General features: G+C 30.0%; 2 protein-coding genes across 3 annotated transcripts in view; one reads left to right on the forward strand and one right to left on the reverse strand.

Annotated features, from left to right (window-relative positions):
- Positions 1-5,427: 5,427 nt before the first annotated feature.
- On the reverse strand, positions 5,428-20,084 carry LOC107445302 (U20-hexatoxin-Hi1a-like). The gene is made up of 5 exons (XM_016059669.3): positions 19,972-20,084; positions 12,653-12,706; positions 10,162-10,213; positions 9,813-10,070; positions 5,428-5,636 (listed from the first exon to the last, which is right to left on the reverse strand). Exons 2-5 carry the CDS (start codon positions 12,671-12,673, stop codon positions 5,482-5,484), a joined length of 486 nt encoding a protein of 161 aa, XP_015915155.1. The 5' UTR covers positions 12,674-12,706; positions 19,972-20,084; the 3' UTR covers positions 5,428-5,481.
- Positions 20,085-22,909: 2,825 nt separating this feature from the next.
- LOC107445323 (neurocalcin homolog) overlaps positions 22,910-24,664 on the forward strand; it is a 60,745-nt gene continuing 58,990 nt past the window's right edge. For both annotated transcript variants that reach the window (XM_071187087.1, XM_016059687.3), the window contains exon 1: positions 22,910-23,080. The gene's annotated coding sequence lies outside the window, so the exon portion shown is untranslated. The remainder of the gene's footprint in view (positions 23,081-24,664) is intronic.

Here is a 24,664-nt window from a genome sequence, read left to right on the forward strand (position 1 = left end):
ACTCTGTCATTTTAATCTCAATAGTAATGACATTACATCAATTCCAAAAGATATATTCAGTCCATCTACTAACCTTATTCACTTAGACCTTAGTAGTAATAATATTGGATTAAGAGTTAAATATATATTCAATTCATCAACTAAACTAATTCACTTGGATTCTCAGTCGTAATAATCTGGGATTAATTCCAATAGATATCTTTAGCTTATTGGACAGTCTCATTTACTTCTTGAACCTCAGTCATAACAATATTGGGCCAATTTTAAAAGTTACCTTCATTTCTTCTATTAATCTTATTCATTCAGACATCTGTTGTAATATTATTGCGGAAATTCCAGATGATATCTTTAGTTCCACATATAACCTTATTCAGTTGAACTTTAGTCGTAATAATATAAGATCATTTAGAAACTATATCTTCAGTTCTTCAACTAAACTTATTAACTTGGACTTCAGTCATAACACCATTGAATCAATTCCTAAAAAGACCTTTACTTCATAGATAAACCTTGTTTATTTGGATCTCAGTTATAATGGCGTCAGATGAATTCCTAACGATATCTTCAGTTCGTCCCCAAACCTTATTCACTTGGACCTCAGTCGAAATAATGTGGGATCAATTCCAAAAAATATGTTCAGTTCATCGACTAAACTTATTTACTTGAATCTCTGTCATTGAATTCAGTTCTCAGACCAGAAGGTATCTTCATTTCATCGACTGACTTCATTTATTTTGATCTCAGTCGTATGTAATATTAGATTAATTCCCGATAAGGTCTTCAATTCATCGACTAGTCTCATTTATTTCGACCCACCTTCGACCCAATCATAATCTATACTCAATTCCAAAGGACGGAATTAATTCATTAACTATTTTTATGCACTTAAGTCTCAGCTCGAAAAGAATTGAATACATTTCAGAAAGTACTTTTGATAGTCTATATATGTTATATTACATAGACTTAAATAATAAAAAAAAGAAGACATTTTTATAATTTTTGCCTTTTTTGCGCGTTCTAAACGTATCAAACAATCATATTTCTCATTTCAATGATTCAGCTTTTGCTGCATTACAAGCTTAAGGGTATTCGAAAATTGTTTAGAAAAATTTTAGAGTTTCTAATTTAAATTATCTACATAATTTACCTGTATCAGCGTCAACGAACAATAAAGTAACAAGCTTCAATGGACTTTCGATAAAAATTAAAAAGTTAGGTTTTCCAGATATGCAATTATTTATTTAAATCTTTCAGGTTAACATTTACCTGATTCAAAATCGTGCAAACTTAATTACCTCACGAACATCGAGAGACCATGAACTTATAGGCTTGATAAAACTTCTGGCGATGACACATTTTTAAATGAACGAGACGTACAAAACTGTGTGCAAAGTTGTGATAATGCAGTTTAAATGGATATTTCAACGAATTGAAAAAACTGTGATTGCAAGGTGTTTTTCCTTTTTAAATATCTGAATAAAAATAAACTTTCAGGAGTTTACTTTTTCATTAACTTGAATAATATTAAGTGTGAAAAACCACATTCTTTGGCTGGTAGTTACAATCACATCTCTGTTCGACTATGCATTTACTTTTCAAATTGAAAGAAGCTGTCCCTGTCCATGAACTTGTGGTTACCGCTGCAAAAACGACAAAGTATTCATTAACTGTACCAAGAATCGTCTTCATTATATTATGAAGGATCTACCAGCAAATGTGTCAATTCTATTTTTTAAATCGCTTAACCGGTCTTTCCCCTCTCAATGATCTATCAGATGACGACAGCTTTATTATTTCCTCAGAATGGAATATTCCACTGAAGCGTCAGTATCTATCCTTACGTGGAAATCGTTTGAAATTAGTATCTCCAGCTCTTATGGGGTTCATTAGTGTTCAACCACAATTCGAATTATATTTCTATAAAAAGAACGCAAACTGTGATTGATTTAGTGAAAACTTGAAGTAATTTATAACGAATAACCAAAAATACATTACGATGATATACCATGTGATGACGATGATAATGGAATTACAATATCGATTCCTCTGATATCTATTAGGGATTCAGTTCACTGCAAATAAAGTTTCTTTTCAGGGATAATACAAACAATATTAATCCCATGCTTTGCTAAAATATCAATAATTTTTTACTTCTGGCACAGTGATTTCATACATTCTTTCTCTCTTTATTCACATTTACTGATTTATATCCGGCGATAAAGAATTCGATGCATTTGGAGCAAACAGCAATAATGATAGTGAAATAGTTATGGAACTCTTAAACAAACTGGAGAACAAACTAGCATTTTTTCCGTCTTTATATTGCTACCAGGACAGTATTTCATAGACAATGTTACATGTTCCGCGAAAAGCAATCGACGAGCAATCATTGTTATATCAAACCACTTTATTAAAATTACATGGTATCAGATAGAACTTAATGCTGCTATATTCAAAAACGAAATTTATCCAATTATCGTCATCATTAGAAAAAAGACATCACCTTTGAACTGCATAGACGAGCAACTACGACAAGCCATTTCGAAAAGAACATATTTAATATCGGGTGTAAGGTAGTTTTGGCATTATGCTATGCCCCATAAGAACATTGATATTAGTATTTGTGTACCAAACGATGATACAGTAGACTGAATTTCAATTTTTCTGTTCCTTCATTAAGTAATCACTCGTAAGTACAAAGCAAATTTGATTTTATCAATTCATAACACCATCACTGATATATTAAATAATTGGAACATTCTACAAAGTTTTTAACCATAATTATTGCAGTTTAGAGGATAAAGGAATGGTGAATTAAAATAAAACTCTCACATTGAAATAATCCAAAATCAACTTTGCCTGTAAAATTGTTCAGAATGTCCCATTTTATTTAAAGATATTAATGAAGTTGTAAATAGCTAATAAAATCAAACACCTTCAAAAGGTTTAATAAATTACCAAAAAAAAAATTAAATAAAAAAACATATGAACTGTTTTTTTTATGTTGCAGTTTGTAATTTTTTTGCGTTAAAATTTTTTTGTATGTTAATGTGTTGTCACTGATTATTCCTATTCAGAAATATATAGGCTCTAGAATATGTCTACTGTGCAGTCATTCTCCTAAAAAGCAGGAATATCATTACTAAATCATTTTTAAAAAATTCTTGAATTGAGTTTAAGTGAGTTAACGTGACTGAGTTAGTTGGGACAACTAAGTCAAATATAAAATAAATTATGTTCATAGACGTGACCACAATTTTCCCAAACATTAGAAAAAAGAAAAAAAATTAGGAAAAAAAAATATAACGTATTACCCAAACAATCATTTATTAATTTAGAAAATATAAATGTAAAAAATGATTTACATAAATATAAATTAAAACTGTGTGCCAAAAAAAAAACAATTTCATCGTGTATAAATTTTATTCCAATTTTTGTTTCGTTTACAAATTTGATATTTAGAACAACTTGCTGCAGAAGTGGACTATACAATTGTATTTTCCGAATAAATTATAAAAGGGAAACTAAAATTTTTACATGCAAACGAAAAATGTTTTNCAATAACAATAGTGAAATAGTTATGGAACTCTCAAACGAACTGGAGAACAAACGATCTTTTTTTTTTTCGTCTTTATATTGCTACCAGGACAGTATTTCATGGGCGATGTTACGTGTTCCGCGAAAAGCAATCGACGAGCAATCATTGTTATATCAAACCACTTTATTAAAACTCCATGGTATCAGATAGAATTTAATGCTGCTATATCCAAAAACAAAAATTTATCCAATCATCGTCATCCTTAGAACAATGGCATTACCTTTGAACGGCATAGATGAGCAACTACGGCAAGCCATTTCGAAAAGAACATGTTTAATATGGGGTTTTGGCATTACGCTATGCCCATAAGAGCATTGATATTAGTAAATTGTGTACTGATGATGCAGTAGACAAAATTTCAATTTTTCTGTTCCTTCATGAAGTGATAGCTTGTAAGTGCAAAGTAAATTTGATTCTATCAACTGATAACACCATCACTGATATATTAAATAATTGGAACATTGCGGCTTAGAGGATAAAAGATAGTTGGATTAAAATAAAATTCCCACATTGAAATAATCCTAAATCCAGCTCCCCTGTAAAATTGTTTAGAGGTTCCATAGAGTGTCCCATTTTATTGAAAAATATTAATGAAGTTGTCAATAGCTAATAAAATCAAACACCTTTAAAAGGATTGACAAATTAGAAAAAAAAAATGAAAAAAACATATGAACTGTTTTTTTATGTTGAAGTTTGTAATGTCTTTGCGTTAAAAATGTTTTGTTATGTTAATGTTTTGTCTCTGATTATTCCTATTCAGAAATATACAAGCTCTAGAATATGTCTACTGTGCTGTCATTCTCCTAAAAAGCAGGAATATCATTACTAAATCATTTTTAAAGAATTGAGTAAGTTGGGAGAACTAAGTCAAATATAAAATAAATTATGTTCATAGACGTGACCACAATTTTCCCAAACATTAGAAAAAAGAAGAAAAAACTAGAAAAAAATTATAACGTATTACCCAAACAATCATTTATTGATTTAGAAAATATAAATGCAAAAAATGTTTTACATAAATATAAATTAAAACTGTGTGCCAAAAAAACAATTTCATCGTGTATAATTTTTATTCCAATTTTTGTTCGACAAACAAATTCGATATTTAGAACGACTTGCTGCAGAAGTGGACTATACAATTGCATTTTCCGAATAAATTATAAGAGGGAAACTAAAATTTTTACATGCAAGCGAAAAATGTTTTTTAAAAAAGTATTTTCCGTTTTAAGTCCTAAGGATTTGAATGTTTCAGTATTGAACAAATCATTTACTAGTGCTACATTAATGATTTGTGCCAAAAAAAAGAAGAAAAAACAATTTCGTCGCGTATAAATTTTATTTCAATTTTTGTTTCGTTTACAAATTTGATCTTTAGATAGACTTGTTGCAGGAGTAGACTATACAATTGTATTTTCAGAGTAAATTTTAAAAGGGAAACTAAAATTTTTACATGCAAACGAAAAATGTTTCTTAAAATATATTTTCTGTTCTAAGTCCTAAGGATTTGAATTTTCAATATTGAACAAATCATTTATTAAGTATTACATTAAGAATGGAAGCCAAAAAAACAATTTCATCGTGTATAAATTTTATTTCAATTTTTGTTTCGTTTACAAATTCGATCTTTAGATAAGTTTGTTGCAGAAGTAGACTATACAATTGTATTTTCAGAGTAAATTATAAAAGGGAAACTAAAATGTTTGCATGCAAACGAAAAATTTTTTTAAAAATATTTTTTCTGTTCTAAGTCCTAAGGATTTGAATGTTCCAATGTTGAACAAATCATTTACTTGTGATACATTAATAATTTGTGCTAAAAAAAAAAACAATTTCGTCGCTTATAAATTTTATTTCAATTTTTGTTTCGTTTACAAATTCGATCTTTAGAAAGACTTGCTGCAGGAGTGGACTTGAGTGGATGGTGGAACTAAAACATTGCCAAGTTTGTCTACACACCAGCATTTTCCACTCACTTTACTGCACTGGAGAGCAGAGAAATAGCCATTTTTTTCACATTTTGGCATTTCAGCATAGTGATCTGTAAAGACAATGTTTGCGATTAACAAAAAAACAATGATTGTACTACTCTATACTGTATTGATTATACGATTCAAAACTCTGATTCAAGTTACTAAAATGAAAATCTAGAACATTCCCAAGCTGAAGACTGCAATCTTAAAACCAACATGAATTGTATTAATTGTAATATTAATTGTAAAATTAATATTACTTATACAATTCAAAACTCTGATTCAAGTTACTGAAATGAAAATCTAGAACATTCCCAAGCTGAAGACTACAATCTTAAAACTAATATTAATTGACTCTTGTGTGGCACCATAATCTCGGGTATTTCTCTATCTATTGGCAACATTAGAGTTATTATTCATTATGATAGGTTTTTTCAAGCAATAATTTATGTAGTGTTAAAAAAAGTTTTACGGGAAGTATTAATTTAGAATTACTCTGTTAGATTGTCTTAATAATTTTATACGTTAAGAATTCATTTAGAATAATTTTATATTTTTATAGAAATAAAAACTTAGTTAGAAAGTAATTATTTAGATTTATTTTCTGAAATAGCTGTAGAAGTTTTAAGCATAAACCGTTGGTGCTGCATACTGTCATACCGCATACACACATACTGCATACTGTCATATATATATATATATATATATATATATATAGTACAGCACGTAATGGAGCATTTGGTATGAGTTCAACAGTGATGGAAATAATTTTAAAACTTCTGCTGCTTAATGCTGAAATGTCCTGATCTAATATTTATGGTGGTTTGAGAGATTTAATAGCTGCCGGGCAAATTTTAAATTCTTACTAAAATTCAACGCTTAATTAACTTGAAAATAACTCTTGAAAATATTTAAAATTGAAATCAAAGTAGCAGGCAACAGTTAGAAAGTACAAACATTTGCTTACTAAATGATTTAAGACTAATTAAAATTTTATAATTAGAGGAGGGGTAGCAAAATTCAAAACATTTAAATTCAGTTGTGTTGTGCATACGGTTTTGTTACTAATAAAGTTTATATATTGCATTATTTAAAGATAATTTTGAAAGGTAACCAAGCTGATCACCAAAGGCTGCCAGTTCTTTTACAATTTGTACGAGTGCTTCACCTACATCAGAAGATGTTATAAAATTTCATTCAAAATCAGGTGTCATTGTTTGACTTTTCATTTTTAAAAGCACTTGAGCACTCAGAAAAACATTGCATTTTTCCTGATGGGTAAAGCAAAAATGTTCAACCGTACGAAAATATAAACTTTCGCAAACATTACTATAAAGTTGATGGTGTGGTTAATATTTAAGACCATCATGGAACAAACAACCCAAAAAGGGCAATCTCTTCAAAAGTTGTACCTTAACATTTTTTTTATGCAAAATTATTTCCAAGTAAGCGAACGTTAAGGCATGGTCTGTATAAATGGTTAGAGATTTATAAATTTCACTTTTTGTCAACGTATAAACTTTAAACAACACTACTCAATTTTCCTAAAACGTCTCTTAGTGCTGTGGAGGATCAGTGGCGAGAGAGTTTGCCTCCTAATTAAGTAAATCAGGTTCGAACACCTGCGGTGGCTGGTTGATACGATCTCTGCTTCCGGTTCGTATCGACCACAGTGCTGACATAAAATAACCTCAGTGTCAGACGGATAGTAAGTTGGAATCTCATTGCCATCGGGCAAACCGTGGAAGGTTTGCCCATGTTTATACCCTCCATATAACGGGGATTAGTTTCATCCAAAAAGTCCTCCATGAAGGCTACTTTGTTCCACTATTTGATACATGAGTTCCCTTATCTTTTGGGTTGGGTTCGAAATCACAAGGCGACCAGTTGAACAAGTCGTGAACTCAGAATTGAATACGGTGTTCACCGTCGATTGTAAAATATGATAAAATAAAATGCTGCTTAAAGTAGAGTAAATGTGGTTTAAAGTTAATACGGTGACAAAAGGTGAAATCTATAAATCCTCACATATTTATAGTGGCCATGTGATAGCGTTTGCTTACTTGGATATAATTTTGCATAAAAAAATGTTTAAGAATAAAACAGCATTTGCCTCCCAATGAAATGACTCAGGTTCGAATACCAGCGGTGGCTGGTTGAAACGAATTCCGCTCCCGGCTCACTTCGATCAGTGTATCCTCAGTAAATCACTGTAAATTTTTGTTTAAGCCAATACTGCAGAGTGTTGAAAGCATTTTTTGCCATGAAATTAAGTATCCTTGTTAAATATCATTATTTCTTATTTATAAAAAAAAGAAAAAAAGATGTAGAAAGATTGTTCAAATAAAATGTTTACAAGTGGGAGTGCATCAAAAGTACAGAAAAAAAGCAGTAGAGCNGTGGGGACAATTGTAACAAATGCACGACTGTCAAAAATTGTTAATAACTGATATAATAACATTTAAAATAAGGTATTTATTTTTTTTTCTAGAGTGCATCAAAAGTACAGAAAAAAAAGCAGTAAAGCTATCACTAAGAGCTATCACATTTTGTTTGCTTGACTTGGGTATTGGTAGATCGGTATTGTTATACACTCACAAACGCTTGTCATAGACAAACAGTTGTGAGCGCATGCACGGTAGTATTCGTCAGAAACAATAACCATTCGACAAAAAATTTACACATTACGCTTACTTCACTAAAAATTAGACTACTAAAGATAACTCTGCACTCGAAGCATCGCTTTCAGCACAGCTTTACATTCACTTTTAATGCTCGCATGCGAACAGGTATACTAGTTATACGAGGGTTGCTATTTATATTTCTGGCCTTGGCAACAGTAGGTGTTGCTAGGCGACCGCAGACGATTTTAATCGAAAGTTTGATATTTTTAAACATAAATTCAGCAGACGATTTACCATTATAGCTTCATTTGTGTTGTTGACAGTAAATTGAAAAGTTCTTCTCTTTTCAAAAAATGGAATGGAATCGTGAGCATTTTCGTGCCATTATTTTTCATAACTTTCGACGTGGATTGTCAAGACAAGAGTGCTTCGATGAACTTAATTCTTTATTCAGCGATAAAGCGCCATCTTACAGCACTGTAAATAATTGGTATAACGAATTTAATCGTGGCCGATGCTCGATACAGGGCGAATCCCGATCAGGTCGTCCAAAATCCGTTGTTGTGCCAGAAAAGATCGATGCTGTACGCGAACTGATAAAACAAGATCGTCATGTGACATACCGTGAGATAGAGGCGTCTTTGGACATTAGTATGACTAGCATCAATAAAATATTGCATGAACATTTGAGCGTAAAAAAAATTTGTTCGCGCTGGATCCCGCATAATCTGACAAACGCTCAAAAAAAGTCTCGTGTCGATTGGTGCAAAGAAATGTTGGAAAAATACGTTCAAGGTATCAAAGGCTATAACATCTACACAGGTGACGAATCATGGATCTATGCATATGAGCCGGAAACAAAACAGCAATCAACTGTATGGGTCTTCCAAGACGAGGCAAAACCAACAAAAGTTGTTCGAGGAAGAAGCACATCGAAACAAATGATTGCCTGTTTCTTCGGCATTAACGGTCATGTGGCAACAGTGGCGTTAGAGCAACGCAGGACGGTCAATTCTGAATGGTACACGACCATTTGTTTGCCAGAAGTCATCGGAGAAATTCGAAAAAAGCAGAAGAACAGGCGAATCATTCTTCATCATGACAATGCGAGCTCTCACACATCGACTCAAACAAAGGCATTTCTGACGGAGCGAAAGATCGAACTGATGGGTCATCCGCCGTACAGCCCTGATTTGGCACCCAATGACTTCTTCTTATTCCCACACATCAAAAATAAATTACGTGGACAACGATTTTCGACCCCCGAAGAAGCGGTTGATGCATTCAAAACGCATGTTTTGGAGTTACCTCAATCGGACTGGAAAAAGTGCTTTGAAAATTGGTTCAAACGCATGCAAAAGTGTATTGATCATCATGGAGAATATTTTGAAAAACAATAAAACCAATTTCGATCCTACATATTTGTTTTTTCATTATTAGGCCAGAAATATAAATAGCAACCCTCGTACACAATCTGCAATACACTTTTTTCACCTCAATTTACATACTAGAAGGATGGCACTATCGATAATGTATTTTTGATGCTATCACCCGTGTCCACTTTTTATTTGGGCAGTCTTATATTTTGTTATAAAATAACATTGAATTAAAGGCACATACCGTGCTCATATACTTGATATTGCCTGTTAAAGCAAACGCATGTCTTTACATTCATTCCGAATCCAGGGAGAGTTAATGGTGAACCGTCTGGTGCGACGCACATGCAAGTGTCTTCAACTCCTGGACTGTCGTAGCACTGGAGATCTTTAAATGTTCCATCGTTTTCACATCTGGGTAACATCCAACGCACATCTGGGTCATTTTCTCGATCCCTCATACTGATCATCCTTTCTCGAGCTGTTGGACAGTCCACTCCAGCTGGAAGAAGGAAACGAAACTTGTATAAAATGTTTCGTAATCGCCAACCCTGGATATTTATTTTTTTAAACCCTTGCAAATATTAACTTACGGTAGCCTGGAAATTCCCATGAGAATGCCGTTGCCGCGACGCAGACGAAAACCTATGAAATTAAAATGACATATTTATACAAATTCTATTTAATAAACAGTAAGTAATGTAAATTTTTTGCATATATGAGATGAAATAAGTTCGGATTGTTGCAGTAACCCTCATTGCACTTTACAGTGATTATATTTGATTTTTTAAACTCTGAATTTTTTACCAAACCAATTAAGGGTTTACAGCTACCAATGTTCAACTCCGTAGCCTTGTAATTTTGAACTAAATCCAGAAGACCTGGATCAAATATTAGAAGAAATTTTTCCTTCGTGATGAACTTTTTGGTGGAACTAATCCGTATTTGCGTTACATGGAGAGCAAAATTACAAAAACCTCTCACGGTTAGCCTAACGGCAAAGCTACTCTAACGCATGATCTGGCTACCACTGAGGATATTTTACATCAGCATTGTGGTCGGTGTAAGCCGGGTGCGGAATTCGTATTAACCAGCCATCGCTGAGATTCAAATCCGGTTCACCTAATTAGAAGGCGAGCGTTTTATCCCCTGAGCCACCACGTCTCACGCATATTAGTTTGCAGATTAATGAAGCTCCAAAAACACAAAAATCATTAAAGAGAATAAAATGTTATCTAAATATACTGAAGTATTATCAAGATCAATCTCAGTGAAAATTTTATTGAACCTTCAACTTTCAGTTTACAAATTGTAGAAAATTGTTTATTTCTCACAAATATTCTTTTTTATTACTATTATTCTAGTTTTACTACGATTAATTTAAATAATGATACGGTGAATTTTGATAATGATTTTCATCATTACTATTTTCAGAATAATTTCTTATTTGATTAAAGAGGCTAAAATAAACCTACCTCTGTATTTGACGTGCTTTGTGATGTGGAAGAAATTTCCTTTAAGAGGCCAAGTAATTAAGTTTCTTTCATTTATTATTATTATTTTTTTTAATTTTTCAAAAATAGTATCGAATTGCTGTTTTTTATTTGTTCACCGTTTACTACGTAGTTTGTAAAAGGATGAAAACATAGTGTTAACGTTAATTCGAATTGTTTAGAAACTCTTTTGATATTAGTAACAATGATCTAGTTTGTTTATTGTAAAAAGTCGAGTGATTTATTTTGTGTGTACTAAGTTTTTGTGTACTAAAGAATGGAAAAAACAATGTTTAAATTGTTTAAATAAATGAAAAATATATAAAAATGCTAAAGAAAATTCCAAAGTGAACCAGTATTTTGCCACGTTTTGCAGGAAAAAAAATGATATTTTGTAATCACCATCTTTAAAATATAACTTAATCATTTTAAATAAAGTAAAAAGAATTCATATTAAGGGTCGTAGATTAATATTTAAACTATAAAAATATAAAAACGTTTCCAAAATTGTACGAATCATGATTAAGGAAGGTGAAATTAAAACCTTTAAATCCCAGTTTAATTGCAAGATGAAACTTGAAGGGTCACGTATTAAGCGTTTTTCACCACCTTTCCTTTTCTTTCTGCTTTCTTGATTTCAGCTTCGACTTCCTTACAGATTTTTTAAGGCTTTGATAGCATTTTTTTGTTTTTGTTTCTTCCAGCTGAAATATTGATGTACCATGCGAAAAACCCTAAATAACTTTTGATCTAATGATCAGAACTTCACATTCTAGAACTCAATCTTAATGTTTCGTGGGGATAACTTCACATTTGCTAATTAATTAGAGCAAATTATATTTTAAGTTATGAAACCAGACACGAAAACATACTTTCTCAGAATAAACATACTCTTTTTAGGCGGATTCGGATTTTTGTTGCCTGAAATATAAAAGTAGCTGCGATTTGGGAAATTTGGTCCCCATAGTTTTCGTCAAGAGAGAAATCCAAAATTCGGACCCCTAATTTTACTTTTTGCGAATTTCGTTATATCTCGAAAAATTTATAAGCAAATCGAAAAATTTTTACACACAATTATACAATTTCTTTATACAAAGTTAACTTCATACAAAAGATAGCATGGAGTGAATATTAATAATTTTTTATTATTTTATTTACTAACAGCCTAAAATATTGTGAATTGTAAGGTAGACAATTAAGTCATTTTAAAGGCAAAATTTGAGACAAATCGGTCGAATAGTTCCTGAGAACTCTACTTTTAAATATTCTACTATTTTAAAATTTTATTCGCTCAGGAACAATTCGTCAAATTCTGTTTCACAAAGAAAAATCCATTCGTTATAAATCATTAAGATCAAAAAGATGGTCAAGTTTTTTTTTTTCTTCTTTCTTTTTTTTTTCTTTTTGCGCACTGAGCAATTTGTAATGTATATGTTTCTTTTCTTTTTAAATAACGAACATTAAATGCTTGTTTCTTTTAATACACTCTTTCAAAATATGTATTATAGGGGGGAAATACAGAATACTCTATATATCAATGATTAAAATGACATTAGAGTAAAAAAAACTATTGATAAAACTTCATACATACAAAAATACCTAGAAAGTTCATTCTGCAGATAAATTATCGAAGATTTCAGTGCTCCTAGAAAAAAAAGAGGGGATATGTCAGTTAATAAAATATTTTAATATATAATATAAAAAAATTATGCATTTTAAATTTTTATAAAATAAAATATAAATTAAACTTGTGAAACTGGCATCTATCTAATGATCATTCATATTTATATATATGTTCCATGACGACTTTCCTTAAAATACATTTTTAGATTTCTTGGAAAAAATTAAATATTAAAAATATTAAACAGCTAAAAAGTATTAATTGCAATGGAATAATAAGTTTGTAGTGTTAAAAAAATATTTCCATTATCCTTTTAATATTTGTTTCTATTCTATGCGATGACTGGTTAATACTAGTCTTGACAATTAAGTCAAAAAATTATAACCCTAGATGAAAATAGCTTTTGGAAATATAAAATTGAGTATAATTCACAAAACAAATGAAAAGCAGATCACTTAAATAAATTTTGAATCGATGCAATCCGATTTGATCATCATGCAATCTTAATCGATATAGCGGTCATTTAATCTATAGCAAACTTGCCACGACAGGACACTCTCATTACTCTTGACCGAAGGTGCTTTCTTTCATAGAGAAGCACTTTTATTTTCTAAAAGAAAGCGATAAACTGAATCAACTAATGGATTGGAGGGATAACTTTAAATATTAATTAGAGCAGGAAACATTTTAGTCTCTGACGTCAGACACAAGTTATTATGATTGTTATTAATATCATCATCATTACTATTATTTTTGATTTCAATAATGATTGAAGATTCTTTAAATTTAACGATTCACAGTTTTCACATAACAGATTTAAATGACAGTTGCGGGGAGAGTTGTTTTCCACAATGTCAATCTCCCATCACAGAATCGAGTTAACATGTCTTAAATACTAGTTCTGTTCTGCTTAGTCTAGCTGGGCTCCTGAGGCCAGTAATGATCCTTTTCCCATACATCCTGTTATGAGAACTTAAGCAAAAACAATAGACAGATTACATGAAATGCAACAATTAAATGGCACATGTTAAGGTAGAGAAAAAAAGAATGGCACTTTGCCATGGTAATAAGAAGCAAATAATTGAATGTATAGAAAAATACAATACATATTTACAAGTAGAGAAACAATATTTACAAGAAAAATAACTATTTACAAAGTGTGAGAAGAGTTAGCAAAATTCAAGATGAGAAACGACAAGATCATAAAAAAATTCATTAACAAAAAAGTGTACCGCTGTTAAAGTAAAGACCCGACCATCCTGGTTATTACCACTAGCGCCGGGTTGCTCTCTCCACTAAAAATTACTCGGATTTATTGGAATTGCAATTTTATAGTGGTAAACAAACTTCAACAATTTTGAGTAGAATCAGTCGAAAGTTTCTGAGTCATAGTTTTTCTTTTTTTTTTTCCAATGCCCACCTGTGTTAACATCCGTCAATTCAGGTATATACAGGGCGATTTTGTTGGCCTCTCTTTCAGGGGTACCATATTAGGTGGGCCAACGTCGCTCTCTCAGTGAGGGCAGACAGTACAGAGAAGGAAAGAACGTCCATGACTTGCCCGGGATTCGAACCCAGAACCTTTCTGATGCAAGGACAGTTCCCTGCCCCCAACACAGGCCGGTCGGCGTTTCTGAGTAATAGAGTTTTATATAAACTTATTTTAAATTTTCATTTCTCACGTACTATCAGTTAGAGGCAGCCCAAGGTTTAAATACCATCATTTAAAACTTCATAGTTTTTAATAATGCAAAAACATGCATTATTTATAATTCAAACTCTTTTCATTCGTTATTAAAGTAGATAGTACATATTATAAATAATCTAAAAATAATTATAATTTGCTGTTGTTGTTGTTGTTCATTTACGTCGCACTAGAGCTGCGCAATAAATTATATTTTGGAACAATTTTTTTTGAATGGACGAGTTTTATTTGTTGCAAAGAATGACACTTACATTGTAGGAAACTAAGTTTCCATTGAATAAACAATGAAGACCATAATGTTCAAATTGCTGCTACCGTCACAGTCCATATTTTGAAGGTTAAGCCATTAACGCAGGTGGGACAGCGGTGTCCCTTTAATACGTTTTTTTTTTCTGATGCTCTAACTCCAAGCAAAAATATATTTTGGTATTTTTTTAATTATAGAAAATAGTTTAAAAGTTACTAAACAAAATTTTCAGATATTATGTTTGTAAGAAATATATTTGTACTAAAATATGAAATGTACTAAAATAAAATGTAATTTGAAAATCTTTTTTCATTCATATTCAAAAATTTATCAATAATTGATTGTGAAAATTAAAGAAATTTTAATGAGGAATTACTGTTTCTTTTAGATCGAAATTACTGTGAACAACTGCTAATTTGAAAATTTATTGTTTGGAAGTGAGTTGCGTTTGGAAAATGTTACCATTAACGCAGAAAAAAACACCGGTGTTTCATACTGTATACTATAACCATAAATTATTATAATTCGAAATGTAATATTTTTCACTTATTTTGACTCAAAGCAATACAAAATAATGAAAAAGTATGAAAAATATGTTTAGTTAAAAGTCTGCTTCAACTGGTTCAATTGTAGAAAGGTATGTTTATTTAGAGAGAGAACGTTTCTTGTGTCTGATTTCGCAATTTGAAATATCGTTTGCTCAATTAATTATAACATTTAAAAGATTTATTTTAGAACCATTGAGGTTGAATCCTAATACGCATTAATCCAATCATTAAATCGTAGATTATTAAGGCTTTCCTTTTTTCTTTTTTTTTTTCTTTTACTTTCACGACACTTTTCAAATTATCTGACATCGTGAGATTTCGCCAGATTGCTGTCAACACATGTTCTTCACATTTAAAATCATGTATACTTTGATAAAAATATGGAGAGGAAAAAATTCAAGCATAAAGAATTTATATCAGTTTCTTATGTTTTAGGTCTCACTGTATCATGTTATCTCGCTGACATGTTTTTGGGAATTGTCGGTAAAAGCCGTTTAGTTCATCAATCTTCATCATTCGCAAATTAACGAAAAAAAATTTCATTTTGATACAAAAGAGCAATTTTAAAACAACCTCACCCCTTTGACACACAATTTTAATCAAATATATTTTTTTTCATTAATTTAGGTCAAAATATGTAAAAAAAAAAATTTTTATTTAACATTTAAATAATTTACAGTTATGAAATACAGCAAGAAACACGGGTGTCTTTGTTCGCGTTAAAGGTAAATTCCTCCAAACGCGTCTGAATACCAAACAATAATTTTCAAATTTGCATTTATTTGTAGTTATTTAAATCTAAGGCAAACAATTATTCCTCAGCAAAATTTCTTTAATTTACACAATCAATTATTAAAAAGATTTTGAATATGAACGGGGAAAAAAATTTCAAACTACATTTTTGGATTTTATATTTTTATACAAATGTAATTCCAATAATCTAACAGATTTTTTAGTAAGAATTATATTGTTTTTTTACAATTAAAAAATACCAAAATATATTTTTGCTTGTAATTAGAGCGTCAGAAAAAAATATATAAAAGGGACACCGGTGACCCATCTGCGTTAAAGGGTTAACCTTATTCCAAGTAACGCCTTTCTTAAATCAGACATCATTAACTTACTTTTTCGCCAACAGCAGACATGTCTCGCAACATATGGCAGCTGAATAAATTTAAACATCCGTTTCTTAAAGTAAAGCGCGAAATATGATTAAATATTTTAATTTTTTGCTGAGAAACTTCTTGCGAGGATAACGTGGTAATTTGTCTGTAACGGAACTGTGCAAAGATTCTGGCATAATCTTTGCAATAAAAAAAATTTGAAGTATTACAGAATAGTCTACAATATACTTCGACGGAATAGTATGGATATTTTTGCTGCACGATGGGTATTATCTAAAGAACTCTAGCCGGAAGTTTGGAGTTGTCTGTTGTTGTAAAAGCAAAAAATAAATAAATTAATTAATTAATTAAAAAAAGCAATAATAGTCTGAAAATAATTTATTGGAATCTGGTGAGATGTATTTATACTGATAGCATTAATTGAATAAAGTTAGATTTAAATTTAATCCGATTAAATCTCTTCCTGTTTAGATATTAGATATGGATTTATTTAAAATTCCTTTTTAAGTATCATATCTTACTATTCAAATTAAATTTAAATGATATACATTTCTTGTACTTAATTTTAATCTATCTTAAATTTCCGATTTCAAAATTTGCTATTTATATATATAAATGCTAGGTAAAGTCTTATTTTTGCTAATTTAGTCTCCATATACATTGGGCTGCAGATAAATTTTGATAAATAAACATAATGCTGCAGGTTGACTTAGTAAATTCTGATACAAGGACCTTGTCCAAAACAGCGTTTGAAATACAAATAATTGTTGTGTTTGAAGTAATACAATGATAAGCTTCCTAAATGGTTGAAGCGCTTTTGTATGATTTCCATGAACTCTATAAGATTTTTCTGTGTATTGTTCTCTTATCTACTTGAAATTGTAAAAGTTTATTAATAACCTATCTCCAAACATTACAAAGGTAAAGCTAAATGTATATATAATTTCAGGATGATTGTTCCGGTACTATGAAAAGTACCAGTATGAATCCCATGACACGAAAAAGACTTATTCTGTAATTCTAAGATTCAGTAACAAACAATGAATAAATGAAACGCAAAGCCCTAACATTTATTTACTGCCTGATTAACTTTTCAGCACGTTCTTGCTAATACAAAGTGTCCAATGTATTATTACAAATTAATGTGTAAATATTGTAAAAATAATTTACTAATTTAAGTTTAAATATTGTAGAAAAACTTACGATAATGAAGTAAACTAAATAAATTAATATTAAATAATTAATAAAGTAAATAAATTAATAATGGAAAAATATTTCGCTGATATTAAAATTATATAAAAAATGAGCATTTAAAACTACACAACTTTACTCTATATCGTGTGCTCTTTTTTCTAATTGAAATACTAATTTTTTCCCCATTTTAGTTACTATGAAATTTAGGTACTATGAATTTTAAAAGTTTTCCTATAAATATTTCTGCTATTTTAAACGTTAAATATTTTAATTATTTCTCAATATAATGAATGAAGCTTAATCACTTTCATGGTAAAAATCCTATTAATTTTTAAGTAATAAAAAGAAAATAAGTTAACTACAAGGGTTGTTTTTTAAGTAGGGCCCGTTTTAAAATAAAAACCAAACGGAAGGAAATTTTTAAGAAGCAAATTTATTTTCAGATTTCAGATACGTTTCTCTTTTTTTCAGCTTACAAGGGAAACTAGGGAAGTGTGACTCGCCAATTTTGAAATAAACTAGTGGGATGTATGCCTTATGAGGAATAATTTTAGGGGGTAACATTCGTTTCGGCCCATAGAAGGACCTGTGAGAGATAAAAAATAATTCAATTTGCAGAAAAATCGATATTTTATTACTTCAATGCAGACTATTAGTTATTGTAATTGTCTCATACTTCAATTAATTTGTAATTAATTGGTTAATTAATTAATTTGCCAATTAATAAATTAATTAGAAAATTAATTAATTAATTAATTAATTTGACAATTAATAAAATAATTAGAAAATTAATTAATTAATTATTAATTGATTTGCAATTACATACATAATAACACATACATAAAAAAAATTTAATTTTTTTCTTTTTTTTTTAAAAATTCGATGTACATTTTTTTTAAAAATTAACCTAACAGGTTTTACTGAAAAACTACAGATATATAAAATTTTCGAAATCAATTTTGACAGTAAGTATGCATTATATAGTACGTGAAAATACCACAAAATTAATTGGAGTATGAGATAATTACAATAACTAATAGTCCGCATTGAAGTAATAAAATACTGATTTTTCTATATATTGAATTATTTTTTATCTCTTACAGGACCTTCTATGGGCCGAAACGAATGTTGCCCCCTAAAATTATTCCTCATAAGGCATACATCCCACTAGTTTATTTCAAAATTGGCGAATCACACTTCCCTAGTTTCCCTTGTTAGCTGCCAATTTTGATTGAAAACTTATAATGCCTTACAACTAGATTTAGAATACCCTCTTCATGCAAACTTGCCGCCTGCTCCGCTAACCAAGAGGCCATGACCGTTTTCACGTATTCGTCATCGTTGTATTGATTGCCGTCAAAGTGAAGTCTGAAACATAGGGAAAGCTGAAAATCACTCAGCTCAAGGTCTGGGCTGTAGGGAGGGGTGATCCAAAACTTCCCAACCTAAAGCAGGGATCCGAACTGCATAAACAGAGATTGTCATAGAGTAGCAAAATTCCATGTCAGCATGGTAGGGAATTTTACTATTTCAGAAATCGTAACTTCAGAAATCTACCAGTGAATGCATGCAGCAGACAGGTTTTTTTGCCGACAAAAAACACATCACTGTCCATATCTCATGTGGGGAGGAATATTTGTTAAATTTGAACATTTTAAGGACAGAACTGACAGTACAGTTTACCTACACAAGCTACAACTGAGCACAGTTGTTCCCTAGGAATGCCTGGACACAAAACACGCTCTCGTTGCGACGCACGCGTCACCTATTAGTGTACTCAAAAAAACGACCCTTACTTAAAAAAACAACCCTAGTATGAGTGGAAGAACTCCTTTTAAAGTTCCTCTTCGGACAGAGAAAAGATTCTACCTCCTCCAATAATTTAAACAAAATGAATTATATGAGCACAATCTTCTTACTTAGTAAAATAACAAATTTTTGTTAAGCTATCATTTTTGCTTCACTTCATCTATTGAAATATGTTCCATTGAATCCAAATTCAAATTCATTTTAAATTCGAGGATTGCAAGCACTTTTAAAACTTTTTGCAAAATTCGAAGTATTAAAATCATTGAAATTTTAAATTTGATAGTTAAGTTTAGTAGAACTCATTTCAATGAATAGAACGAAACAAAAAATATTCAAAAATAATAATTACGTAGTACTTAAACTAAAAATAAAAAAAAAAGAATTCATGTAGTTCCTTGCTGAGGAGTTGGTCTATTTAAATAGACATCTAAAGTTTATGGTCGGTACAAAACATTGGTCACTTGCAAAACAGAAATATTATTCCTTCTTTTTCAGATTTTAAGAGCAATAAATTTATTAAAATTAGCTTTAATAAGTATTTCACTGGAAAAAAAATTAAATGCTAAAATGTTTTTCACTAAGAAGATTAATAACTTTCAAATAGCGCATTGAAAGGAAAATTTTAAAAAATTAAAATTTGAACAATATTTTAAGATACCTACTTTAGCACAATCACAGTTAAGTGCCGAAACGTCAACAAATTTTGAAATCAAAACCCTTAAGTGACAAATGTTTCGATTCCGACATTTTTATCTCGGATGCAAGAGTACAAATTTCCAATTCTTATCTCGTTTTTTCGGAAAAAAACATATGTAGTTTTCTCATTTGAAAAGTTATCGAATTTGCTTCTGATTAAGGCTGCAGTTTCTTTATATTAAAGTATAAGTTATTTTTTAACGAAGATACGTTTACGCTATCTTTAGCAATTTAAGCAAATATGCTTACGTGCTCAATTCCTTTAGTAACGTACGTTTACTTGCTTGTAAGAAATTAACCAAAAATTAAATTACACAAATCTTACGCTATTTTTAAATTATTTATATGCAGCTATTTACATTAGAGGAAATGTCTAAGTATGGCGCATCACGAAATTTCTTTGCTTTAGTCAAACTTTTAAAATTTTCGAAAATATTTTTTTCAAAAATTATGATTTGAGTAACAATTCAGTGGAAAATAAAAACCGCGTATGAGGCATTAACTGCATAAATTGATTACACTGGGGGAAAAAATTATTTTGCATGATATTTTTAACAGATTGTGTGTACTTTCATATCGCTTATTTTAAATCTGCTACCGGCTTCTCTCTCCAAACAGCAGTTTGCTCGAGTTTCTTACTACTTTTAACACACATTTATGTGTACACTTTAAATATATGTGTATGTATAAAAAGTTCTACATTTAACACGTGTTTATGTGCACGTTACATTGTTATTCAGGAGCATATTTGAAAATGCAAAGTATATTTTCAGGGGAAATGTCTTACACTGAATTAAATGAGGCAAATCTCGAGACGATAGGATTAAGAAGGACGATATGTTCAGAAGTTATACAAGCATTTTATGTACAAAAAATACAATGAGTGCTTGGTACAGGTACAATTGAATACAGGTTGTGAGTTATAGTTTTATTCCTATTTGTTCTCGTTCACGAATCAAAAAATCTAATACTTTCAAAGTTGGATTTTTTTTGCATAAAAAGTATTACTTTCGTATTGTTCTTGTTATAAAGAAATTACAAATGAAAACAGGCCTCACTTGTCTGTCTAGAAGAAATTCTTTTCTCGCCTCAAATCCCCCCCCCCGGATCCACCACACAAAAAAAAAATGTTAAGCGTATAGAGGAGAGGAGAGAAGAGGAATTTTCAGAAGCAATTTATAATAACATAACGCAACTTCTTGTCAAAAACTATTTTGGATATTAATGTTCCGAAAAAGCACTTTTTTTTCTATTATTACTGCATTGTATCTTTCTTAAAAATTCTATGATTCGCCTTAAAAATTCTTAAGATCTGCTGAAATACGCAAAAGGTAATAGTTACAGTGAGAGATTCAAACTTTCAACTGTCCTCCTGACTATAAACTATTGGGACCACGTTTTTAGTAACCATGTATATGGATGTAACGTCTCCGAATAAATATTTTTGATACGTTATTAAAACCTCCTTCAATAAACCCTAATTGATGTAAAATCAATTAGAATTAATAAAATAATATTGCTATATATATTTATTACTATTTAACAATTGTTATTTTTGCATTAAAATTGCAAAATCTTTAAAAAAAAGAATTTTAAAAAAAAGCAATAATATTTTTTTTACTCAAATAGAATCTTTTTACTGAAATGTTCTGCCTTAAATGCTTTTAACTCATAGTTTTAGAACATTTGACAGAAATGAAATTGAAAAGGTATGCACATTTGAGGTTGTAAATAATAGCAAGAAGAAAAAAAAGAAGTAAAAGTTGCGAAAATTTTTAGATTGCTATCAGAAAAGTTGGGATTAAAAACAGCAAAATATGTTTGATAGAGAGGTGAAACGAAATGTTCTTTTAATAATCTTCCTCTGAATTCTTTGTTTTGAAAGGCAATCAAAAGTTTTTCATATGTTAAATCCAAATTATTCAATAACGATTCCTCCTATTTCAATTTTTTTTTTGCTGCTTAGCTATTTATTTGCATTCCATAACACGGGCACTTTTTTTTTGCTCCATTTTAAACACGGATTCTTAAAATATGCATTAAGTGTCGTCATTGCGTAACATTGTTCCTTTGATCTATTGTTCCTTTTTGTGTGCGTTGTCACAAAATTAGTTTCATTTTTCATTTCCCTTTTTCTCTCTTTATTTTATTTTGTTATTTTTTTCTTTATTTTATTTTATTATTTTATTATTTAAATTTTTAAATCGGATTGCTTTTGATGCGAATCTTTCTTATTGCTCATAAATTTCAGCGAAGTAAAAAATTCAAGATATCCTAAAACAATGCAGAAAAGAAATTCATTTGCTCGTTTTTTATTGACAAAAAATGAAGTAAATAAACTTTACTGTTTTTAGTCTTATATGCATTTTCTTTCCGACCCAATTTCATAAAAATAGCAAAGAAATGTTTTTAATCGTTTTAAATATTTGCGACTTATACGTGACTTATCAGGGAAAAAAAAGCATAGATCCCCACCATTTTATCGTTATTATTTTAGATCATTATTATTTGTGTGATGAAAACTCGTAAAAGCAGTTAAAAGAAGGAACAAAGAACTATCAAAATACTTAAAAACATTTTATTTCCATAGAAAGTGAATAGTCATTGTTTAAATGGACCAAACTCTTAATATATCTTTCCTGAAACTGCAAAAGTGTTTCTTCAAATGCATCTATACATGACTAAAAGATGCTTGGATACGTGACACCAAAAATAATAATCAAACCGATAGTTCTTTATTTCTTTGACGCGCATCTATGAATTCGGATGCAAAACCGGAATGGTTTTACCGCGTGGAATTTTCAACACACCGACGTGACAAGCATCTGTGGAAAAATTACTGCGTCAGCGGGAACGCAGTTCTCAGGATTTCAAACATTTTATCTGGCATTAAAACAAACAAATACTTCTACTGCTACTTTCCCGATGTGCTTGTCTTGATTTGGCTGTCTGTATATTTTCATCTTTTTCATTTTAATGTTTATATTTTCCACTATTGCATAGTGTTACTTTTTGCTTAAATTCTATTAATACTTTCTCTTAGAAAGTGTAGATTTCATATCAACAGAATTCCAGGTAGATAATTTACTTTTCTTAAATTATGTTTTGTATCTTTTATATTTGTACATTAGCTTTCTTCCGGTTGATTACACTGCAATTTACAGCTCAATTAAAGTATCTTACATCCTGTTTATTTTTTCAATTAAATAATCTAACAATAAAAATAAGAATTGTGTGACTGACTAAATAAAAGGAACAAAATTGCGTGACATGTCACCGTTTTTTTTTTTATCACTGAGCAAAATATCTTTGCTATGCAACACCATCGTTGTATTCATTTTTAACTAAAATTTGTCTCTAGAGAAAAAGAAAAAACTTATTTGCTACGATAAGTTATTATATTATTAAGATAATATCATATTTTTCAAAATCTAATTTGTTTTATAGTTTAGAGGAGTAATTGCAACAAATATTAGTTTGTGTTTCAATATAATAGATCTATCCTTAAGATTTCGCTATACCGCAATAGGAACTTTTCGTGACTAAATCTGTTTCACCTTCTTAGTATTATAAAATATAAAGGAAAGGTTCAGATAAAATTAAAGAGTTTCCATTGTAAAAATTTTCAAGTAAACCTTTAAGTTCTTTCAGCATTTCAAACTTGAGGTAAAACATGAAGTTTCAAATGCAGAAAAAATCTTATCAAAATTCTAATAAATTATTGGAAGATAATTTCTCCACTACGTAATCTTGAGAAATCCTGCAATTTCCTGTTTCCTCTCTGATATTTTATAAATTTTTTCTTTTTTTTTTCTCAGCATTTAAAACTTACATGGTTTAGTCTAAGTTTACCTTAAGTCATGCTTTCCATGTTTTAAGTTACTTACATTGCTGAAAGAGAATTTGCTATGAAGGATTTCTCAAGTAGTATCAAAATTGCTATGATTCCCCCCCCCCCCAAAAAAAAAAACACCTGAAAAATCTGAAACAATAATAAAATACACTTATAGAAAAAAACCACTTTGGTTTTTCGTAATTTTATTTATTTTTTACAAATCAACTCAAGATGTTTTTATTACAGAATAAATTACAAACTTAATATGTTGAAAAATTTATAATTTCATTACCTCTATATTCTACTGTGCTTTAAAATTTCTAATTAATCTTTTAAATAACATGTACAATTAGAAATAACATACTATGGTATTCTCACAAAGATTTGTGATACTAATTCACAATATAATTAAAACCAGGGGTCTGTTTAGAAGAAAATTGGGTCCATTAACGGATTCTTCACAAAATATCTTTTCATGAAAACGGACCCTTCACAAAATATTTTAACGTAAAAACGGACCCTTCGCAAAATAATTTATCCTTTAATCGGACGCATCACAAGAGATACTCGAAAACTCGAAAGACATTTGCGTAATATTGTAAATGGGAAAAATTGACTGATGCTGAGTGTTCAGCTATCATAGATATTTTCAAATCGACTGGCAATCGATGTATATTGTTCTAATATTTTGTTAATCATGTTTTTCTGCTATAATTCTAAGGCTAAGTTTGATCTTGTTTCATTTACATTATGTACCTTAACCTCTTCGAAGTCAAAAAAAATTTATTAATTCCAAATGTAGTATTCTAAGAAAATATTTCTAC

Source organism: Parasteatoda tepidariorum, chromosome 10 (assembly GCF_043381705.1).
Source record: "Parasteatoda tepidariorum isolate YZ-2023 chromosome 10, CAS_Ptep_4.0, whole genome shotgun sequence".
NCBI classification, from domain to species: Eukaryota; Metazoa; Arthropoda; class Arachnida; order Araneae; family Theridiidae; genus Parasteatoda; species Parasteatoda tepidariorum.

Excerpts from the sequence above, each read along its gene's own strand:
- LOC107445302 (XM_016059669.3), bottom strand. The coding sequence starts at position 12,673 with ATGAACTTTCTAGGTATTTTT. Across the intron at positions 10,071-10,161 it reads ATGGGAATTTCCAGGCTACC|CTGGAGTGGACTGTCCAACA; the intron begins GTAAGTTAATAT and ends TCCTTCTTCCAG. Across the intron at positions 5,637-9,812 it reads ATATCAAGTATATGAGCACG|ATCACTATGCTGAAATGCCA; the intron begins GTATGTGCCTTT and ends TTGTCTTTACAG.